Source organism: Pleurodeles waltl, chromosome 3_1 (assembly GCF_031143425.1).
Source record: "Pleurodeles waltl isolate 20211129_DDA chromosome 3_1, aPleWal1.hap1.20221129, whole genome shotgun sequence".
In the NCBI taxonomy this organism is placed as follows: Eukaryota; Metazoa; Chordata; class Amphibia; order Caudata; family Salamandridae; genus Pleurodeles; species Pleurodeles waltl.
Window position 1 is genome coordinate 1,374,447,705 of NC_090440.1, and position 20,987 is coordinate 1,374,468,691.

The 20,987-nt window shown below is 45.5% G+C and overlaps 1 protein-coding gene across 1 annotated transcript in view; it reads left to right on the forward strand.

The window, feature by feature from the left end:
- Positions 1–20,987, forward strand: part of TECTA (tectorin alpha) — a 333,031-nt gene that overhangs the window by 46,534 nt on the left and 265,510 nt on the right. The window contains exons 4-7 of the mRNA XM_069221517.1: positions 1,051–1,338; positions 2,335–2,472; positions 18,522–18,687; positions 20,360–20,772. Coding sequence (XP_069077618.1) covers positions 1,051–1,338; positions 2,335–2,472; positions 18,522–18,687; positions 20,360–20,772 — 1,005 coding nt within the window. The remainder of the gene's footprint in view (positions 1–1,050; positions 1,339–2,334; positions 2,473–18,521; positions 18,688–20,359; positions 20,773–20,987) is intronic.

Genomic DNA, 20,987 nt, shown 5'->3' on the forward strand with positions numbered 1-20,987 from the left:
CTCACAAGTTGTGTAGCTCATTTCCCACTTTTTCTCTTCCGGACAGACGTATTTTCCTGATGTCTCTAAAGAGAAGACAAATATATCAACCTGTCTCTTCTAAAGAAGCTGAACAATTAGATGTTTTTACACTAATGGCTCCACGGGTTGTCAGTGTAAAGCGTCTGCCAGAGAACACATGACGGTCTGCTGGAATCTAATTAGAGTGGGTCTAAATAGAGTGGGTGAACTGTCTGTTCTGTACTCTGCCGTGTGTGGCTAAATAACCCGTCCACCAATATATAAATAAGTCGCTTAGTTGTAGTTTCTCTGCATGTCCACCCAACACACCTGGTTTTTAATGTTTGTTTATGACTGTGCTAAAATAGTGACAACTTGGTGATGTTTTGCAGCTACTTCTCTAATTCACTAGGGTGGTATCCGTGCATACTACTCCTGTGTCTCCCTGTAAATTGGTATTTTTCTTCACCATTTCTACCATGGAAAATGGCTTACTCCTGCTTTTGACACTTGCAGATTTACCTATATTTTGAGGATGGCAAACTACGTGTATGTGCAATGTGAATACAAATAAACGTATGGTTATATTTTGGCCGTGCCTGTTTATATTGGGTTTCCTGCTCAGAAATGGCCACACTCTCTCTCTCAACTCTAAACTTGTTGATGAAGCAAATTCCCAAACTGGCCGGATTTCTTACAATTCGAAGTGCAAGTAAACTGAAGGTTAGTTTAAGATGATTTTTTGTTTTGTTTTTAATATGCTAGATGGTTGGTCCCATGTATATGGCCTTAAAATGTGTACAAATGCTTCATTGATAACATCTTTTACCCTCAGAATTTGTCAAAATCCCAGTTTTCTATCATTACCTCAGTGAATGGTGACAAATATGCATCTGATAGAGTCATCGATCAAACGTTTTCAACGATCACAGACATATTTCACCCGTTTTGGAACTCATTGCAAAACAAAATGGATGAATAATTGTTGCCGATCTACATACTGGTTGTTTTACAAGTCCATTTAAGTGATATGTATCTTTTGTTCTATAGGTAAACAACAATGGTGTGGTTTCCTTCAACGTCCTGGTGAGCCAGTTCACACCCGAGGCCTTTCCTCTCTCAGATGGCCGGGCATTCATTGCGCCTTTTTGGGCTGACGTACACAACGGAATCAGAGGGGAGATCTACTACCGAGAGACCAGTGACCCCGATATCCTAAGAAACGCCTCCAAAGCTGTCAGGAAACACTTCCGGAACCTGCCATCTTTCTCTGCCACCTGGGTGTTTGTGGTAACCTGGGATGAGGTCACATTCTACGGTGGCAGCAGCACCACCCCAGTAAGGTCTAATTCTACATCTTTGAAGATTTGTGGCCGCATAAAATGTAATTCTGCACTGAAGTTATATGTAAAGTTCAATTATAAAGTGTTCAATGCCATTGCTTTAAGATATAACCCATCTCTGAAGTTCACATGTTATAAAGTAATGATCTGTTATTATGTGTACTATCTGTAATAGTTCAAATGAACTATAAAAAAATGAAGGACTGCACGACTGTATAGGCCTTGACTCTACCCAGGGCAGTATAAAGCTATCTCACCTCACAATGTCAACTATAGGGTGCACTATTCTGCCTTCCAGGAAGAGCCTCCATTTGAACGCATGACGGCCTACTTTACAATGGTAAAGCACATTCAGTCATCACATTGCCACATTGTCTGTCACTTTGTATACGTTATTTCCTATATGCATTCAATACAGCAAACAATCGTTTTTCTGCTACTTTTTGCCACAACTAGCCAAGCCAATAGGGTAGGCTTTAATGTGGTAGACAGCGTTTGTCCAAGCAATGCAAGTAAACAACATGTATAAATGAATGCTTACTTGTATTGACACATTAAAAGCAGACTTATTGACTTTACCAACATTTCTTTAATGCTGCAGTGATTACAGCGGAAGCAGCATTGTGGAGTACACAGTCTATGTGCAGTGCCATGGAATATTGTCATATAGGTATTTATTGTGATGAGCCTGTTTAGTTATCGTCTTGGCTTCGGTTCCATCCCGTCCACTCCATCTCCAGCCGTGCAGTTCCTAGGCTTCGCAGTCCAGGTCAGACTGCAACCTAACACAATGTCCTTATTATGTGCCATCTCAAGGAATGTGCTTGTTTCCGTGGGACCGGGGCATCTGGGCTTGCTCAGTTCACGTGTACTACATTACTCCTTGTGGTGCTAAAGTTACTTGTTGGAAGGAAGACACAGAACAGAGGGAGGGAAACCTGAGAAGAGAGTCGAAGAAGAATTCACACTGGCCTTTTATTTTTTCCCACAGGTGAATACTTTCCAGGCGCTCCTGATCTCAGACGGCACTTTGTCATTTGCCATGTTCAATTACGCAGAAATCAGTTGGACCACCGGTACGGCGAGTGGGGGAGACCCCCTGACTGGCCTTGGGGGTGTAATGGCACAGGTAAGTTCTGACCTAGAAGTAAGACCTAGATTTATACTTTAACCTTTCTGCACGACGTGAAAAGGCAGAAATGTGCCGTATTTAACATTATATAGTGCATTCCTGTATTTCTTTGCACTGGCACTTTTTTGGCTGTCTAGCACCAATGCGGGCACCCATGTTTCACGGTGCAAGGGTGCTTGTGTTGCAGGCAGGATTGTTTTTGTGCATGAAGGGACACCTTACTGCACATAACAACCCTCAGAGGCATTTTCCTTTTTCTATGTGTGCTGCAGAAAGAGAATCAAGCATTGGCAAAGCCAATAGGTCTTGACTTTTGGATCTTATAAGTATATAGCGATGCAGCACATTATCCTGGGTGCTGTGTTACCAGGGATTAATCTTATGCATCTATCAATCATTGTCAAAGCCAAGAGTAATAGCTTGTTTCAGGTGTAGTGTCAGTTGTATTGAATCTGAATACAATAATGGAAAGAGGCAGCAAAATACCAGTTGGGCAGCACACTGTGGTAAGCACAGATTTTTAGCTTATGTGTTTAAGCAACACCCTTAACTACATTGGCTACACCCCTCTGATACACCCGCCCCAGTTTATTCTTCCCACATAAAGCCTTGCCGCTACTACTCCATCTCCTGACCGCTCTGGAGTGCTAGGGAGGTAAACAGCCTATTAGAAAGGAGAGCATGGAGAAGATTAAATGGCAGCATGCAGAATGTTTAAAATACAAAATATTTTGTGAGCGAGCAAGCGGTTGAATGTCTGTTCCTTGGTTGTAGCTCTACACAATGGAACACACAAATCAACGTAGCACGATTAACCCTTAACAGGAAGTGTTTCTCCACTAAGATATTTTTAGATGCTCCTTAAGAATGATCAGATGTAATTGAAATATGGATGTCACAGTAAATGTCTTAAGCGTTCCAAATAAATGATAATTGTTCGTCTTGTGTTTTTGGTACTTGTGGTGCCTGGTTTTTGCAGAACTATTAAAGTAAAATTACTTTAAAGTCATCAAAAGTGTGATTTTTTTTAAGCGATCTCTCCCTTTTGTCAAGACACAGGCTCTCACTTGCATGAAACCCCATTTAATTAACTGATCGCAACCAGCTGGGAAAGGACACAAATACAGCCAAGAGGCCCAGGTCACGGCAGCCATTATTCATTCAGTGTAACAGATAGGCATCTTAAAGTAGGCTGCACTCCTGGAAGCACTTACCAGTCGCATTCTTGAAGAAGGGATGTTGACTTTACCACACTGTAAATGACATTTCTCTGTCTCTGTTTATTAGCATGTGATTCCTATGCCTGCCTGAGCACACACTGTGTTGTACAGCAGTTGAAGTGCATTACAAAAAGTATGGGAACTGTGATGCTGTATTCAATGGGGGCTGGGACCATGAGTGTGGGGGTGGGGTCAAAGGTTTGGCTAAAAAAAATAAATATTCTTCTTCAGATAGCTACGTATATAATAACTCACAGATTAAATGAAAAAATAAATTAAAAAAGTTAATTTAATCAGTGTTAAGCACACTATTGTGTATTATGAAAACCTCTGTTAGTTAATCCACTGAGAGGTCTGTGTGTAACCAGAGAACCACAGAATTATATCTTGGTTGGTGCAATGGATAATTGTGACTTGTATGTTGTTACTGCTAAGAAGGCATAGCCTGTGACAGGAAGCCCTGGGAGCATGTAAGTCATTAAGTTAAACTTGCATTACACACTGTATAAGACAGGCTGCTACCATATGTGCAAAAAGGTTTCAGATAAAATGGTGCTTCCAAAATATAGGTTTAAGTAATACCCAGACTGTAGGTAATGATTTATTTTTATTTAACTGCCCTGAACAGCACAACCTGCACAGCTCAGCTGGTAACTCCCTTGCACTACCAGTGGAGAAAAATAAACCTTTGTCATCACAAAGCTTTATGTGATTCCATCAATGAAACCAGTAACTTCTCCCAAGCCACCTTTGCATTTGCAGATTAACCAGCTGTGTGCATTTGCATTTCTTTCAGCTAGGAGGCACACTGGTAAGAAGGCCTGTTTATTGTTAAGCTGCATGCCCCTCCCTCGGTCTCACAGCACAGAAGACTCCCTGACTGAAGTTTAGGCTGAAGCATTTGCACAATCTGAGTTTACAGTCCCGGGATGGTTGTCTTTTAATAAGAAGTATGGTGTAAGGAAATGCCTCCTTGGCATGGTTGCCCCCTGACTTTTTGCCTTTGCTGATGCTATGTTTACAATTGAAAGTGTGCTGAGGCCTGCTAACCAGGCCCCAGCACCAGTGTTCTTTCCCTAACCTGTACTTTTGTATCCACAATTGGCAGACCCTGGCATCCAGATAAGTCCCTTGTAACTGGTACTTCTAGTACCAAGGGCCCTGATGCCAAGGAAGGTCTCTAAGGGCTACAGCATGTCTTATGCCACCCTGGAGACCTCTCACTCAGCACAGACACACTGCTTGCCAGCTTGTGTGTGCTAGTGAGAACAAAACGAGTAAGTCGACATGGCACTCCCCTCAGGGTGCCATGCCAGCCTCTCACTGCCTATGCAGTATAGGTAAGACACCCCTCTAGCAGGCCTTACAGCCCTAAGGCAGGGTGCACTATACCATAGGTGAGGGTACCAGTGCATGAGCATGGTACCCCTACAGTGTCTAAACAAAACCTTAGACATTGTAAGTGCAGGGTAGCCATAAGAGTATATGGTCTGGGAGTCTGTCAAACACGAACTCCACAGCCCCATAATGGCTACACTGAAAACTGGGAAGTTTGGTATCAAACTTCTCAGCACAATAAATGCACACTGATGCCAGTGTACATTTTATTGTAAAATACACCCCAGAGGGCACCTTAGAGGTGCCCCCTGAAACTTAACCGACTGTCTGTGTAGGCTGACTAGTTCCAGCAGCCTGCCACACCAGAGACATGTTGCTGGCCCCATGGGGAGAGTGCCTTTGTCACCCTGAGGCCAGTAACAAAGCCTGCACTGGGTGGAGATGCTAACACCTCCCCCAGGCAGGAGCTGTGACACCTGGCGGTGAGCCTCAAAGGCTCACCCCTTTGTCACAGCCCAGCAGGGCACTCCAGCTTAGTGGAGTTGCCCGCCCCCTCCGGCCACGGCCCCCACTTTTGGCGGCAAGGCTGGAGGGAACAAAGAAAGCAACAAGGAGGAGTCACTGGCCAGTCAGGACAGCCCCTAAGGTGTCCTGAGCTGAAGTGACTCTAACTTTTAGAAATCCTCCATCTTGCAGATGGAGGATTCCCCCAATAGGGTTAGGATTGTGACCCCCTCCCCTTGGGAGGAGGCACAAAGAGGGTGTACCCACCCTCAGGGCTAGTAGCCATTGGCTACTAACCCCCCAGACCTAAACACGCCCTTAAATTTAGTATTTAAGGGCTACCCTGAACCCTAGAAAATTAGATTCCTGCAACTACAAGAAGAAGGACTGCCTAGCTGAAAAACCCCTGCAGAGGAAGACCAGAAGACGACAACTGCCTTGGCTCCAGAAACTCACCGGCCTGTCTCCTGCCTTCCAAAGATCCTGCTCCAGCGACGCCTTCCAAAGGGACCAGCGACCTCGACATCCTCTGAGGACTGCCCCTGCTTCGAAAAGACAAGAAACTCCCGAGGACAGCGGACCTGCTCCAAGAAAAGCTGCAACTTTGTTTCCAGCAGCTTTAAAGAACCCTGCAAGCTCCCCGCAAGAAGCGTGAGACTTGCAACACTGCACCCGGCGACCCCGACTCGGCTGGTGGCGATCCAACACCTCAGGAGGGACCCCAGGACTACTCTAAGACTGTGAGTACAAAAACCTGTCCCCCCTGAGCCCCCACAGCGCCGCCTGCAGAGGGAATCCCGAGGCTTCCCCTGACCGCGACTCTTTGAATCCTAAGTCCTGACACCTGGGAGAGACCCTGCACCCGCAGCCCCCAGGACCCGAAGGACCGGACTTTCACTGGAGGAGTGACCCCCAGGAGTCCCTCTCCCTTGACCAAGTGGAGGTTTCCCCGAGGAACCCCCCCCTTGCCTGCCTGCAGCGCTGAAGAGATCCCTAGATCTCCCATTGACTTCCATTACAAACCCGACGCTTGTTTCTACACTGCACCCGGCCGCCCCCGCGCTGCTGAGGGTGAAATTTCTGTGTGGGCTTGTGTCCCCCCCGGTGCCCTACAAAACCCCCCTGGTCTGCCCTCCGAAGACGCGGGTACTTACCTGCCAGCAGACCGGAACCGGGGCACCCCCTTCTCTCCATTCTAGCCTATGTGTTTTGGGCACCACTTTGAACTCTGCACCTGACCGGCCCTGAGCTGCTGGTGTGGTGACTTTGGGGTTGCTCTGAACCCCCAACGGTGGGCTACCTTGGACCAAGAACTAAGCCCTGTAAGTGTCTTACTTACCTGGTTAACCTAACAAATACTTACCTCCCCTAGGAACTGTGAAAATTGCACTGTGTCCACTTTTAAAACAGCTATTTGTGAATAACTTGAAAAGTATACATGCAATTTTGATGATTTGAAGTTCCTAAAGTACTTACCTGCAATACCTTTCGAATGAGATATTACATGTAGAATTTGAACCTGTGGTTCTTAAAATAAACTAAGAAAAGATATTTTTCTATATAAAAACCTATTGGCTGGATTTGTCTCTGAGTGTGTGTACCTCATTTATTGTCTATGTGTATGTACAACAAATGCTTAACACTACTCCTTGGATAAGCCTACTGCTCGACCACACTACCACAAAATAGAGCATTAGTATTATCTATTTTTACCACTATTTTACCTCTAAGGGGAACCCTTGGACTCTGTGCATGCTATTCCTTACTTTGAAATAGCACATACAGAGCCAACTTCCTACATTGGTGGATCAGCGGTGGGGTACAAGACTTTGCATTTGCTGGACTACTCAGCCAATACCTGATCACACGACAAATTCCAAAATTGTCATTAGAAATTCATTTTTGCAATTTGAAATTTTTCTAAATTCTTAAAAGTCCTGCTAGGGCCTTGTGTGTTAAGTCCCTGTTTAGCATTGTCTTTTAGAGTTTAAAAGTTTGTTAAAAGTTTGAAATTAGATTCTAGAAACAGTTTTAGATTCTTTAAAAAGTCTTCCAACTTTTAGCAAAATAATGTCTGATACAGAGATGAATGTGGTGGAACTCGACACCACACCTTACCTCCATCTTAAGATGAGGGAGCTAAGGTCTCTCTGTAATATCAAAAAAATAACCATTGGCTCCAGACCTACCAAAATTCAGCTCCAGGAGCTGTTGGCAGAGTTTGAAAAAGCCAACCCCTCTGATGATGACATCACAGAGGAAGAAATTAGTGACTTGGAGGCCAATGTCCCTCCTCCAGTCCTAAATAGGGAGAACAGGACCCCTCAAGTCCTGTCTCCAACTGTGTTAGTCAGAAATGGTGAGTCCCTCACAGGAGGGTCCCACATTTCTGAAATCACTGAGGATGCTCTCAGTGAAGATGACCTCCTGTTAGCCAGGATGGCCAAAAGATTGGCTTTAGAGAGACAGCTCCTAGCCATAGAAAGGGAAAGACAAGAGATGGGCCTAGGACCCATCAATGGTGGCAGCAATATAAATAGGGTCAGAGATTCTCCTGACATGTTAAAAATCCCCAAAGGGATTGTGACAAAATATGAAGATGGTGATGACATCACCAAATGGTTCACAGCTTTTGAGAGGGCTTGTGTAACCAGAAAAGTGAACAGGTCTCACTGGGGTGCTCTCCTTTGGGAAATGTTCACTGGAAAGTGTAGGGATAGACTCCTCACACTCTCTGGAAAAGATGCAGAATCTTATGACCTCATGAAGGGTACCCTGATTGAGGGCTTTGGATTCTCCACTGAGGAGTACAGGATTAGGTTCAGGGGGGCTCAAAAATCCTCGAGCCAGACCTGGGTTGACTTTGTTGACTACTCAGTGAAAACACTAGATGGTTGGATTCAAGGCAGTGGTGTAAGTAATTATGATGGGCTGTACAATTTATTTGTGAAAGAACACCTATTGAGTAATTGTTTCAATGATAAACTGCATCAGCATCTGGTAGACCTAGGACCAATTTCTCCCCAAGAATTGGGAAAGAAGGCGGACCATTGGGTCAAGACAAGGGTGTCCAAGACTTCAACAGGGGGTGACCAAAAGAAAGGGGTCACAAAGACTCCCCAGGGGAAGGGTGATGAGACAACCAAAACTAAAAATAGTAAAGAGTCTTCTACAGGCCCCCAAAAACCTGCACAGGAGGGTGGGCCCAGAGCCTCTTCACAAAACAATGGGTACAAGGGTAAAAACTTTGATCCCAAAAAGGCCTGGTGTCATAGCTGTAAACAGCATGGACACCAAACCGGAGACAAGGCCTGTCCCAAGAAAGGTTCCACTCCAAACTCCCATCCAGGTAACACTGGTATGGCTAGTCTCCAAGTGGGATCAACAGTGTGCCCAGAGCAAATCAGGGTCCACACTGAAGCTACTCTAGTTTCTGAGGGTGGGGTGGATTTAGCCACACTAGCTGTCTGGCCGCCTAACATGCAAAAATACAGACAGCAACTCTTAATTAATGGGACTAGAATAGAGGGCCTGAGGGATACAGGTGCCAGTGTCACCATGGTGACAGAGAAACTGGTTTCCCCTGGCCAATACCTGACTGGAAAAACTTACACAGTCACCAACGCTGACAATCAGAGAAAAGTACATCCCATGGCAATGGTTACTTTAGAATGGGGAGGGGTCAATGGCCTGAAACAGGTGGTGGTCTCCTCAAATATCCCAGTGGACTGTCTGCTTGGAAATGACCTGGAGTCCTCAGCATGGGCTGAGGTAGAACTAAAAAACCCATGCAGCAATGCTGGGTATCCCTGAACTGGTGTGTGTGAAAACAAGAGCACAATGCAAGGCACAGGGTGAACAAGTAGAGCTGGAGTCTGGAAGAATGGCCCAGCCTACCAAGAGAACAGGAAAGTCAGTTGGGAAACCAACTACAACACAGCAAAAGAAAGGGAACCTCTCTTCTCAGGAAGAAGTTCTGCCCTCTGAGGGAACTGAGCCTTTGGAGCTTGAACCTTACCAGGTTGAGCTCTTAGGCCCAGGGGGACCCTCAAGGGAGGAGCTGTGTAAGGGACAAGAAACCTGTCCCTCTCTTGAAGGCCTTAGGCAGCAAGCTGCTGAAGAGTCCAAAGGCAAGAAAAATGGAACACATAGGGTCTATTGGGAAGATGGACTCCTGTACACTGAGGCCAGAGACCCCAAACCTGGTGCCACTAGGAGAGTGGTAGTGCCTCAGCTGTTCAGGAAGTTCATCCTAACATTGGCCCATGACATTCCCCTTGCTGGACATTTGGGACAAACCAAGACGTGGGAGAGGTTAGTCAACCACTTCTACTGGCCCAATATGTCCAACATGGTTAAGGAGTTTTGCCTCTCCTGCCCCACCTGTCAAGCCAGTGGTAAGACAGGTGGGCATCCACAGGCCCCCCTCATTCCACTTCCAGTGGTGGGGTTTCCCTTTGAAAGAGTGGGTGTGGACATAGTTGGTCCACTAGAACCTCCCACAGCCTCAGGAAATATGTATATCCTGGTAGTAGTGGATCATGCTACCAGGTATCCTGAAGCTATTCCCCTTAGGTCGACTACTGCCCCTGCAGTAGCCAAGGCCCTCATTGATATCTTTACCAGAGTGGGTTTCCCTAAGGAGGTGGTGTCTGACAGAGGTACCAACTTCATGTCAGCATACCTAAAGCACATGTGGAATGAGTGTGGAGTGACTTATAAATTCACTACACCATACCATCCACAAACTAATGGCTTGGTTGAGAGATTCAACAAGACATTAAAAGGCATGATCATGGGGCTCCCAGAAAAACTCAAAAGGAGATGGGATGTCCTCTTGCCATGTCTGCTTTTCGCTTACAGAGAGGTGCCACAGAAGGGAGTAGGATTCTCACCCTTTGAACTTCTGTTTGGTCATCCTGTAAGGGGACCACTTGCCCTTGTTAAAGAAGGCTGGGAGAGACCTCTCCATGAGCCTAAACAGGACATAGTGGACTATGTACTTGGCCTTCGCTCTAGAATGGCAGAGTACATGGAAAAGGCAACCAAAAACCTTGAGGCCAGCCAACAGCTCCAGAAGTTTTGGTATGACCAAAAGGCTGCACTGGTTGAGTTCCAACCAGGGCAGAAAGTCTGGGTTCTGGAGCCTGTGGCTCCCAGGGCACTCCAGGACAAATGGAGTGGCCCTTACCCAGTGCTAGAAAGGAAGAGTCAGGTCACCTACCTGGTGGACCTGGGCACAAGCAGGAGCCCCAAGAGGGTGATCCATGTGAACCGCCTTAAGCTCTTCCATGACAGGGCTGATGTGAATCTGTTGATGGTAACAGATGAGGATCAGGAGGCAGAGAGTGAACCTCTCCCTGATCTTCTGTCATCAGACCCAAAAGATGGCACAGTAGATGGAGTGATCTACTCAGACACCCTCTCTGGCCAACAGCAAGCTGATTGTAGGAGAGTCCTACAACAGTTTCCTGAACTCTTCTCCTTAACCCCTGGTCAGACACACCTGTGTACCCATGATGTGGACACAGGAGACAGCATGCCTGTCAAAAACAAAATCTTTAGACAGTCTGACCATGTTAAGGAAAGCATCAAGGTGGAAGTCCACAAGATGCTGGAATTGGGAGTAATTGAGTGCTCTGACAGCCCCTGGGCTAGCCCAGTGGTCTTAGTCCCCAAACCTCACACCAAAGATGGAAAGAAAGAGATGAGGTTTTGTGTGGACTACAGAGGGCTCAATTCTGTCACCAAGACAGATGCTCATCCAATTCCAAGAGCTGATGGGCTCATAGATAAATTAGGTGCTGCCAAATTCTTAAGTACCTTTGACTTGACAGCAGGGTACTGGCAAATAAAAATGGCACCTGGAGCAAAAGAGAAAACAGCATTCTCCACACCTGATGGGCATTATCAGTTTACTGTTATGCCCTTTGGTTTAAAGAATGCCCCTGCCACCTTCCAAAGGTTGGTGAATCAAGTCCTTGCTGGTTTGGAGTCCTTTAGCACAGCTTATCTTGATGATATTGCTGTCTTTAGCTCCACCTGGCAGGATCACCTGGTCCACCTGAAGAAGGTTTTGAAGGCTCTGCAATCTGCAGGCCTCTCTATCAAGGCATCCAAATGCCAGATAGGGCAGGGAACTGTGGTTTACTTGGGACACCTTGTAGGTGGAGGCCAAGTTCAGCCACTCCAACCCAAGATCCAGACTATTCTGGACTGGGTAGCTCCAAAAACCCAGACTCAAGTCAGGGCATTCCTTGGCTTGACTGGGTATTACAGGAGGTTTGTGAAGGGATATGGATCCATTGTGACAGCCCTCACTGAACTCACCTCCAAGAAAATGCCCAAGAAAGTGAACTGGACTGTGGAATGCCAACAGGCCTTTGACACCCTGAAACAGGCAATGTGCTCAGCACCAGTTCTAAAAGCTCCAGATTATTCTAAGCAGTTCATTGTGCAGACTGATGCCTCTGAACATGGGATAGGGGCAGTTTTGTCCCAAACAAATGATGATGGCCTTGACCAGCCTGTTGCTTTCATTAGCAGGAGGTTACTCCCCAGGGAGCAGCGTTGGAGTGCCATTGAGAGGGAGGCCTTTGCTGTGGTTTGGTCCCTGAAGAAGCTGAGACCATACCTCTTTGGGACTCACTTCCTAGTTCAAACTGACCACAGACCTCTCAAATGGCTGATGCAAATGAAAGGTGAAAATCCTAAACTGTTGAGGTGGTCCATCTCCCTACAGGGAATGGACTTTATAGTGGAACACAGACCTGGGACTGCCCATGCCAATGCAGATGGCCTTTCCAGGTTCTTCCACTTAGAAAATGAAGACTCTCTTGGGAAAGGTTAGTCTCGTCCTCTTTCGTTTGGGGGGGGGGTTGTGTAAGGAAATGCCTCCTTGGCATGGTTGCCCCCTGACTTTTTGCCTTTGCTGATGCTATGTTTACAATTGAAAGTGTGCTGAGGCCTGCTAACCAGGCCCCAGCACCAGTGTTCTTTCCCTAACCTGTACTTTTGTATCCACAATTGGCAGACCCTGGCATCCAGATAAGTCCCTTGTAACTGGTACTTCTAGTACCAAGGGCCCTGATGCCAAGGAAGGTCTCTAAGGGCTACAGCATGTCTTATGCCACCCTGGAGACCTCTCACTCAGCACAGACACACTGCTTGCCAGCTTGTGTGTGCTAGTGAGAACAAAACGAGTAAGTCGACATGGCACTCCCCTCAGGGTGCCATGCCAGCCTCTCACTGCCTATGCAGTATAGGTAAGACACCCCTCTAGCAGGCCTTACAGCCCTAAGGCAGGGTGCACTATACCATAGGTGAGGGTACCAGTGCATGAGCATGGTACCCCTACAGTGTCTAAACAAAACCTTAGACATTGTAAGTGCAGGGTAGCCATAAGAGTATATGGTCTGGGAGTCTGTCAAACACGAACTCCACAGCCCCATAATGGCTACACTGAAAACTGGGAAGTTTGGTATCAAACTTCTCAGCACAATAAATGCACACTGATGCCAGTGTACATTTTATTGTAAAATACACCCCAGAGGGCACCTTAGAGGTGCCCCCTGAAAACTTAACCGACTGTCTGTGTAGGCTGACTAGTTCCAGCAGCCTGCCACACCAGAGACATGTTGCTGGCCCCATGGGGAGAGTGCCTTTGTCACTCTGAGGCCAGTAACAAAGCCTGCACTGGGTGGAGATGCTAACACCTCCCCCAGGCAGGAGCTGTGACACCTGGCGGTGAGCCTCAAAGGCTCACCCCTTTGTCACAGCCCAGCAGGGCACTCCAGCTTAGTGGAGTTGCCCGCCCCCTCCGGCCACGGCCCCCACTTTTGGCGGCAAGGCTGGAGGGAACAAAGAAAGCAACAAGGAGTCACTGGCCAGTCAGGACAGCCCCTAAGGTGTCCTGAGCTGAAGTGACTCTAACTTTTAGAAATCCTCCATCTTGCAGATGGAGGATTCCCCCAATAGGGTTAGGATTGTGACCCCCTCCCCTTGGGAGGAGGCACAAAGAGGGTGTACCCACCCTCAGGGCTAGTAGCCATTGGCTACTAACCCCCCAGACCTAAACACGCCCTTAAATTTAGTATTTAAGGGCTACCCTGAACCCTAGAAAATTAGATTCCTGCAACTACAAGAAGAAGGACTGCCTAGCTGAAAAACCCCTGCAGAGGAAGACCAGAAGACGACAACTGCCTTGGCTCCAGAAACTCACCGGCCTGTCTCCTGCCTTCCAAAGATCCTGCTCCAGCGACGCCTTCCAAAGGGACCAGCGACCTCGACATCCTCTGAGGACTGCCCCTGCTTCGAAAAGACAAGAAACTCCCGAGGACAGCGGACCTGCTCCAAGAAAAGCTGCAACTTTGTTTCCAGCAGCTTTAAAGAACCCTGCAAGCTCCCCGCAAGAAGCGTGAGACTTGCAACACTGCACCCGGCGACCCCGACTCGGCTGGTGGCGATCCAACACCTCAGGAGGGACCCCAGGACTACTCTAAGACTGTGAGTACAAAAACCTGTCCCCCCTGAGCCCCCACAGCGCCGCCTGCAGAGGGAATCCCGAGGCTTCCCCTGACCGCGACTCTTTGAATCCTAAGTCCTGACACCTGGGAGAGACCCTGCACCCGCAGCCCCCAGGACCCGAAGGACCGGACTTTCACTGGAGGAGTGACCCCCAGGAGTCCCTCTCCCTTGACCAAGTGGAGGTTTCCCCGAGGAACCCCCCCCCTTGCCTGCCTGCAGCGCTGAAGAGATCCCTAGATCTCCCATTGACTTCCATTACAAACCCGACGCTTGTTTCTACACTGCACCCGGCCGCCCCCGCGCTGCTGAGGGTGAAATTTCTGTGTGGGCTTGTGTCCCCCCCGGTGCCCTACAAAACCCCCCTGGTCTGCCCTCCGAAGACGCGGGTACTTACCTGCCAGCAGACCGGAACCGGGGCACCCCCTTCTCTCCATTCTAGCCTATGTGTTTTGGGCACCACTTTGAACTCTGCACCTGACCGGCCCTGAGCTGCTGGTGTGGTGACTTTGGGGTTGCTCTGAACCCCCAACGGTGGGCTACCTTGGACCAAGAACTAAGCCCTGTAAGTGTCTTACTTACCTGGTTAACCTAACAAATACTTACCTCCCCTAGGAACTGTGAAAATTGCACTGTGTCCACTTTTAAAACAGCTATTTGTGAATAACTTGAAAAGTATACATGCAATTTTGATGATTTGAAGTTCCTAAAGTACTTACCTGCAATACCTTTCGAATGAGATATTACATGTAGAATTTGAACCTGTGGTTCTTAAAATAAACTAAGAAAAGATATTTTTCTATATAAAAACCTATTGGCTGGATTTGTCTCTGAGTGTGTGTACCTCATTTATTGTCTATGTGTATGTACAACAAATGCTTAACACTACTCCTTGGATAAGCCTACTGCTCGACCACACTACCACAAAATAGAGCATTAGTATTATCTATTTTTACCACTATTTTACCTCTAAGGGGAACCCTTGGACTCTGTGCATGCTATTCCTTACTTTGAAATAGCACATACAGAGCCAACTTCCTACATATGGGAACATTTTTTTCATAAATTATAAAAATAGGGCATGTCATGCCCCTCTGAGCCCGAGTTTCAGAGTCGGTGTAGATGGCACTGCTGATGGCTGATGATATCTTTTGCCAGGATGTCTCGGTTAACAGAAATACTGTTTTCTTAAAAAGACATAGAAAATGGTTTCCTTATTTAGGCATAACTTGCATGCTTGGAGACCAGACGGCTCAGTGAGTTGAAGCTGCCTCTGAAACTTACAGGTTACAAGTTTGAATGCAGGCAAGGCCGACACAGTCCTCTGTGCTTCCTAGGTCGATACATTAAGTACCATATATTAGTAACCATTTCCTTATGATACCTTTCCAAAAGCAGCAAGTGTAACCATAACATTTCCAGGTAGGTTAAGCACAGTATACATGCCATTTTAAAGATGGTTATGCAATAATTAAGCATGGAGGATTTACACATTGTCAAAAGTGTATACATTTTTAACTTTATTGTATACTGCCTTTTTCACATTTCGCCTTTGAGAGGATGGTGGGATGTGTTTAACTTAAGTTTGAGGAGTGCACCAATCTTATGTGCCCTTAATTTCTCAGAAGTCTTTGTGGTTCGCTAGAGTTTAAAAGTGTCTAAAAGTTCTTAGCTGTGGCGCTGCTGAAACTGCAAGTATCTGTCAGCCCAGACCTTTGCCAGTAAGCCTACTTGCACTGTGATTGCCGACAGCTACGAGCAACCTGCTACTAAATTTAGCGTAATCTAAGGCCACAATAAAACAAGTGGGCGCTGTGAAGAAAACACAAGACCACGGAGGGCGGGAGGGGCAGGGCAAACGGGGAGAGGGAAGACTAACTATAGGAGTGCAAAAAATAAAATCCATAGCCCTGAGATATTGTGTGCCCAACAGTAGCTGTTATACAGCTTTCATCCTTCTTAACAATTTTTTAGATAAACAAACAAGCACGGTCTGGAAAATGAACGACACAGGAGGGGGAAGTGAACAACGCCAAAGGGTAGCAAGCAATGATATGGGACCTGGTAAGAGGCAGCAAGGCTAGGGAGGGTGGCATGGGTGGTGCAAACGAGAGCGGGGAGAGGGAAGACTGCAAATCACTGGTAGGAGTTCTAAAACAAGTGGGGGCCATGCAATAATGAAGCATTGTGCCCAGCCTCGTAGGTTCTAAAAGCATATCATGAATTAAAGTTTTTTTACACAGCATACACTGCTATGACAAATGACATCAGCTGAGCGTTTCGTGGAGACGAGCCAAGTGAGCCGAAATGAACCACTGCGGATATGTATTAAAACACGAGCCGGAAACTGACAAATCACGTCAAGGCAAAAGAAAAAAGTAGTGCACTCACACTAAGGTATATGGGCGACCGTGCAAAAATCCATGTAACAGGGTCAGTCTCCAGGGCGGGAACAAAGCAGCCAAGAGGTGGGACAAAAGTAAAGCATTTACCAAAGAAACCCACGGAATTTTGAAAGGCAGGCCAAGGCACGAATCAAAGTGATGGGAGTCTGATGGGCATGGTGAAAGGCCACAGATGTATAATCCAGCATGTCAAGAGACAGCGCCTAGGCTCAACCCAAAAACAAGGAGAAATAAACATATTTCTCCTTGCTATGCCTCCCCTGGGATGGTGTAGCATTTTGACGCATTCCTTAGTCTACGACTAATGGTAAATCTGGGAATGCACCAAAATCCATGCACAGATGCGTGCGAACATCCATGCTGCACCCCTGGAACGCCTCCCTGGGGCTGATTAACCTAGCCATATTTATCAAGCCATGCTTGATATGTCAGTTAGGACTGGATCCACATGGATTCTCCAGGGGTGTAACGCAGGCTCTGCAGCCTGTGCGGCACAGGTGGCCTTCTACTTTTTTGGCGGGCCCCAACTGTTCTGGGGGCCTCCATTCAGCCCAAGGCCAGTTAGTATGTGTGCGAGCTGGGAGACACCCGGGCCTGCATCATTTTCTGTAGGAGGGGCTCAATTTTTAAAGTAAATTCTTTTAATGTATGTGCATGAATCTTAGTTGAATTTCATAATGCTCTGGCAGAGAGTCAACCCTCTTGCAGAACTGGTCACCCAGAAATGTAACTATCTTTTTACTAATTTATTTATTTCCATGTACAGAGAAGTTAATGATACTCTTCAAAAGGTAAAAAGTTTGAGTAGGTCAAGTTTCTTAACACTGTCCAAATTTGGTGAACACACTATGCTAAGCATCACAACCACCAGGAAATGTTTTAGCATTGTTCAGTGTACTCAGGACTCAATGTATCTTTTTGATTAAGGAGGTAGTTGTACTCGTTCTGGTCAGGCAGGTGAAATGAGGATAATTCAAAAATATAGTTTCATATACAGACGCAGTTATACCCATTCTGGAAAGGCAGGCAAAATAGTAATGATTAGTCAATAATATCATTTTTCATACAGCAGTTTTTCTGTATGCATTAAAATTCTTCAGCATCCAATAGCCAGTTGCATACTTAAGGGGGTCTGGCTCGTTGTTATGCTGTTCGGTGAAGGACTTGAAGGCCAAAAACATGCAACATGAAACAGATAATTAGTAGCCCAAAAACCCAAGAGCTATTTGGGGTGTGATCTGCTTTGAATACATGGGGGCGAGGCATGAGACAGAGAACTGTGCACTCACTTTTCTTTCTCTGTCTGTTTTCCCCTACCTACTTACATTTACAGTAGCTCCAAGTTCAACCCATTGAAATTCTTGACAAACAGACGGAGAACAACTATCTTTGAGTACCAAAGCTCCACTGTTTTACCTAACCAATTTATTTAGACTTTGTCATTTTAATATCACTTCTTTGGCAAACAGGCATTTCTGCCCAGAAGAAGAAAAATCCAGAGTAGTCTGTTAGCAGAATCAATGTTTAAATCAATGTCATCAAATTAAGCTTATGGTTGACCAGACTATGATTTGAACAAGCTAAATCAATTGAAAATCAATCAATCAACCAACAAATTAATATATACATGCATAATCCAATGTTTTTTATTTTAAGAGCACCACCCAACGAACCCTGTGTCTTTAGTTCACTCTTCCGGATTCTTTCTATCCCTGCATTCTCCTTTTAATTTAGCTTCTCATCATTCTCTTCCTGCCCCTTTTCTCATTTTTTCCTTTTCTTTCTTTTGCTCTCATTCAAGTCTGATGATGAAAAATAGGTCACAATCAAAATCTGTAGAGGAAAATAAGTCCCGGCCCCTTAGAAAGAGTGCTGGTGCCTACCACCTTCAACCACCTGCATAAATCAAGCGCTGCAAGTCTTGAGTGCTGATCTCATCTCCATTTTAGCTTAGTGACCTAACTGAGCCAAATTCGACTTCTTCCGACCTATTCTAATATCCTATTTTTAAAGGAGTCATGATACAATATGTCTTTCCCTGTTTTTGTCTTTTTAGGCTGGGTTCAATGGAGGAAACAGCACTAATTATTTCAGTATTCCAGGATCCAGATCACTAGAAATCATCAACATCAAAGACACCACAAATGTAAATTTTCCGGGTCGCTGGATGTTCAAAATCGATGGAAAGGAAATTGATCCTGCCAATGGATGTAGTCTGAGAGGTACATACATGACCAATCCCAATCTCTTAACAATTTCTTATCTACATCCTATGAAAACTTCAAATTACAACGCAGATGCCTCATTTGAGGGGCAGCAGGCCACCACGGATTACCTGTGCATGCTGCTATCTATGATGTATCAATATTTTTACAGGCGTAATTCCACTCACACACATGACACCCTGTATCACACTTATGATACTTTAACAGAACAAAACACATTTGTGATTAAGTAACAATTTTGTGACACATAACTGTATCAAGAAGGAACTTTTAAGAAAAGGGGAGTGAAAGTACTAATTTTGCCACTGACGTTTTGCTAAGGTGACAACGCCGCTAGGTTTTGCAATTGTGCAAACAACTCTTTTTACTAGGACATTTTCACATTAAAAGTCCAACTGCTGTAAGGAAAGACAACAAACCTTCCTATTTTATAATGTTAGAGTCATAATCTGCATGTAACTGGGTATTTATCAGTTACAGCTAAACACAATTGATAGATTTCCTTGGTGTAAGTCTAGGACTTTTGTCAATAGTTAAACAAGTCTAAAAGTCTGTGACAATTAGGTGTTGGTCTACTTATCGGGCATTTGTCACACATTCTATTAATCAAACGTTCACCTCAACAATCCAGTGCATTAGTATTAAAAATAGAACAGCCATTTTCTAATCTTGGGGAGGGTGGGGTGGGGAGGTCTTCCTGTTGAAACTCCGAGCTCGATTATGAGCGCTCAGAGGGTTAAATGACATTTTCTGCACCCTATTAGTATTGACCAGGGGTCAGCATTTATTGGGTGAAAAGGCATAGCTATTACAATTTAATCCCTTCAAAATGTGACAAAATATGCAGATTTTTACAATTTCTGCACCAAATCTGCATGTCCTTAGGTGTTATAAACATTGCATCACTTGTAATTGAGATCACTTCACAATGATGTGTTCACAAACTGATGGTAAATAACAGAAACATTGTAATAGATACATTTTTGTTCACCAAGCGGGTCTTCTGGAAATTACACAAATTGGGCCTCACAAACTTCAAAGGGCATCACTCATAATTTATTTAACCTATCTGGGAAAGATGGCTATTACATGTTTTATATTGCTACTGATCAATCCTCCTCTGACCTGCTCACGTGGAGTGATTTCCTTGTCAGCTTATTCTCCTTTCTCATGATGTGATTGTAAGAAAAAGTATCCCGCAGCCAACATATCAAAACTGAAATCTACCTGTCTCTAAATAATGCAATTTAAGAATTGAAAGTCAAGAACAGAGGAAGAGGTTCTGATGTATTATGGAGGTCATTCAGGCCTTACGGGCCAGATACGAGAAAGCGTGACCCCTACTTTGATTTTGTGCATGTGTGAGGTGTGTGCTAGTGAGAGACTGGCAGAGCAGAGATGTCTGGAAGGTTGGTGGAAGGGAATGCAGCTATTGAGGTAGGCAGGGCCAGTGTTGTGGAGAGCTTTGTAGGTGTAATTAGTTCCTATGAAGAGATTAAAAATCCTTCAAGAGATCCTGGGGTCACCAATCTAGACAACAGTAGTCTATAAGCCATTTGTCTATTTAATACATGATGAATGCATGTATCACTATGCACATGACATGTTTCCTTGACCCTACTTCCTTCTGGTAATGGCTAATCATAATTGTAATTCTTATATTATATAGGGCAGTTTCTCCGTCAAGGCGAGACCTTCTCTGAAAGTGCCAATTGCTCCACAAAGTGCCGTTGCTTGGATTACAACAATGAGATCTTCTGTCAGGAGTCTGTGTGTGGGCCATATGAGGTTTGCGAACCCAAGGACCGATTTTTCCAGTGCTTGCCAGTGGAGAGTAGCACCTGCGTGATCTTCGGAGACCCCCATTACCACACCTTCGATGGACTTCTGTTTCATTTCCAGGGCTCCTGCTCTTACTTGCTGGCTCGTCAGTGCTGGCAGACTGCTAACCTCCCATTCTTTAGTGTGGAGGCCAAAAATGAAAACCGCGGAAGCTCGTCTGTTTCCTGGTTGAAGGATATCTTGTTGGAAGTGTACTCCTATAGCATTGTCATCCCTAAGGGCAGCTTTGGGAAAGTCAAGGTGAGGCAAATGGGCAGACTGACTTGTATAGAAATATTGAGGTTTTACTCATCAGATTCTCAACTAGTAGATAACAACTGTTATTTCTGATTGTGGATTGTCTACAAGTAGGGCAGACTTTTCAAAGTCCTATATATTGGGCTAGAGATGAAAGCATAGGTACAGGCAAAATGTTGGTCATGTGCCAGGTGGGAAGCAGGCACAAAGTTCCACTC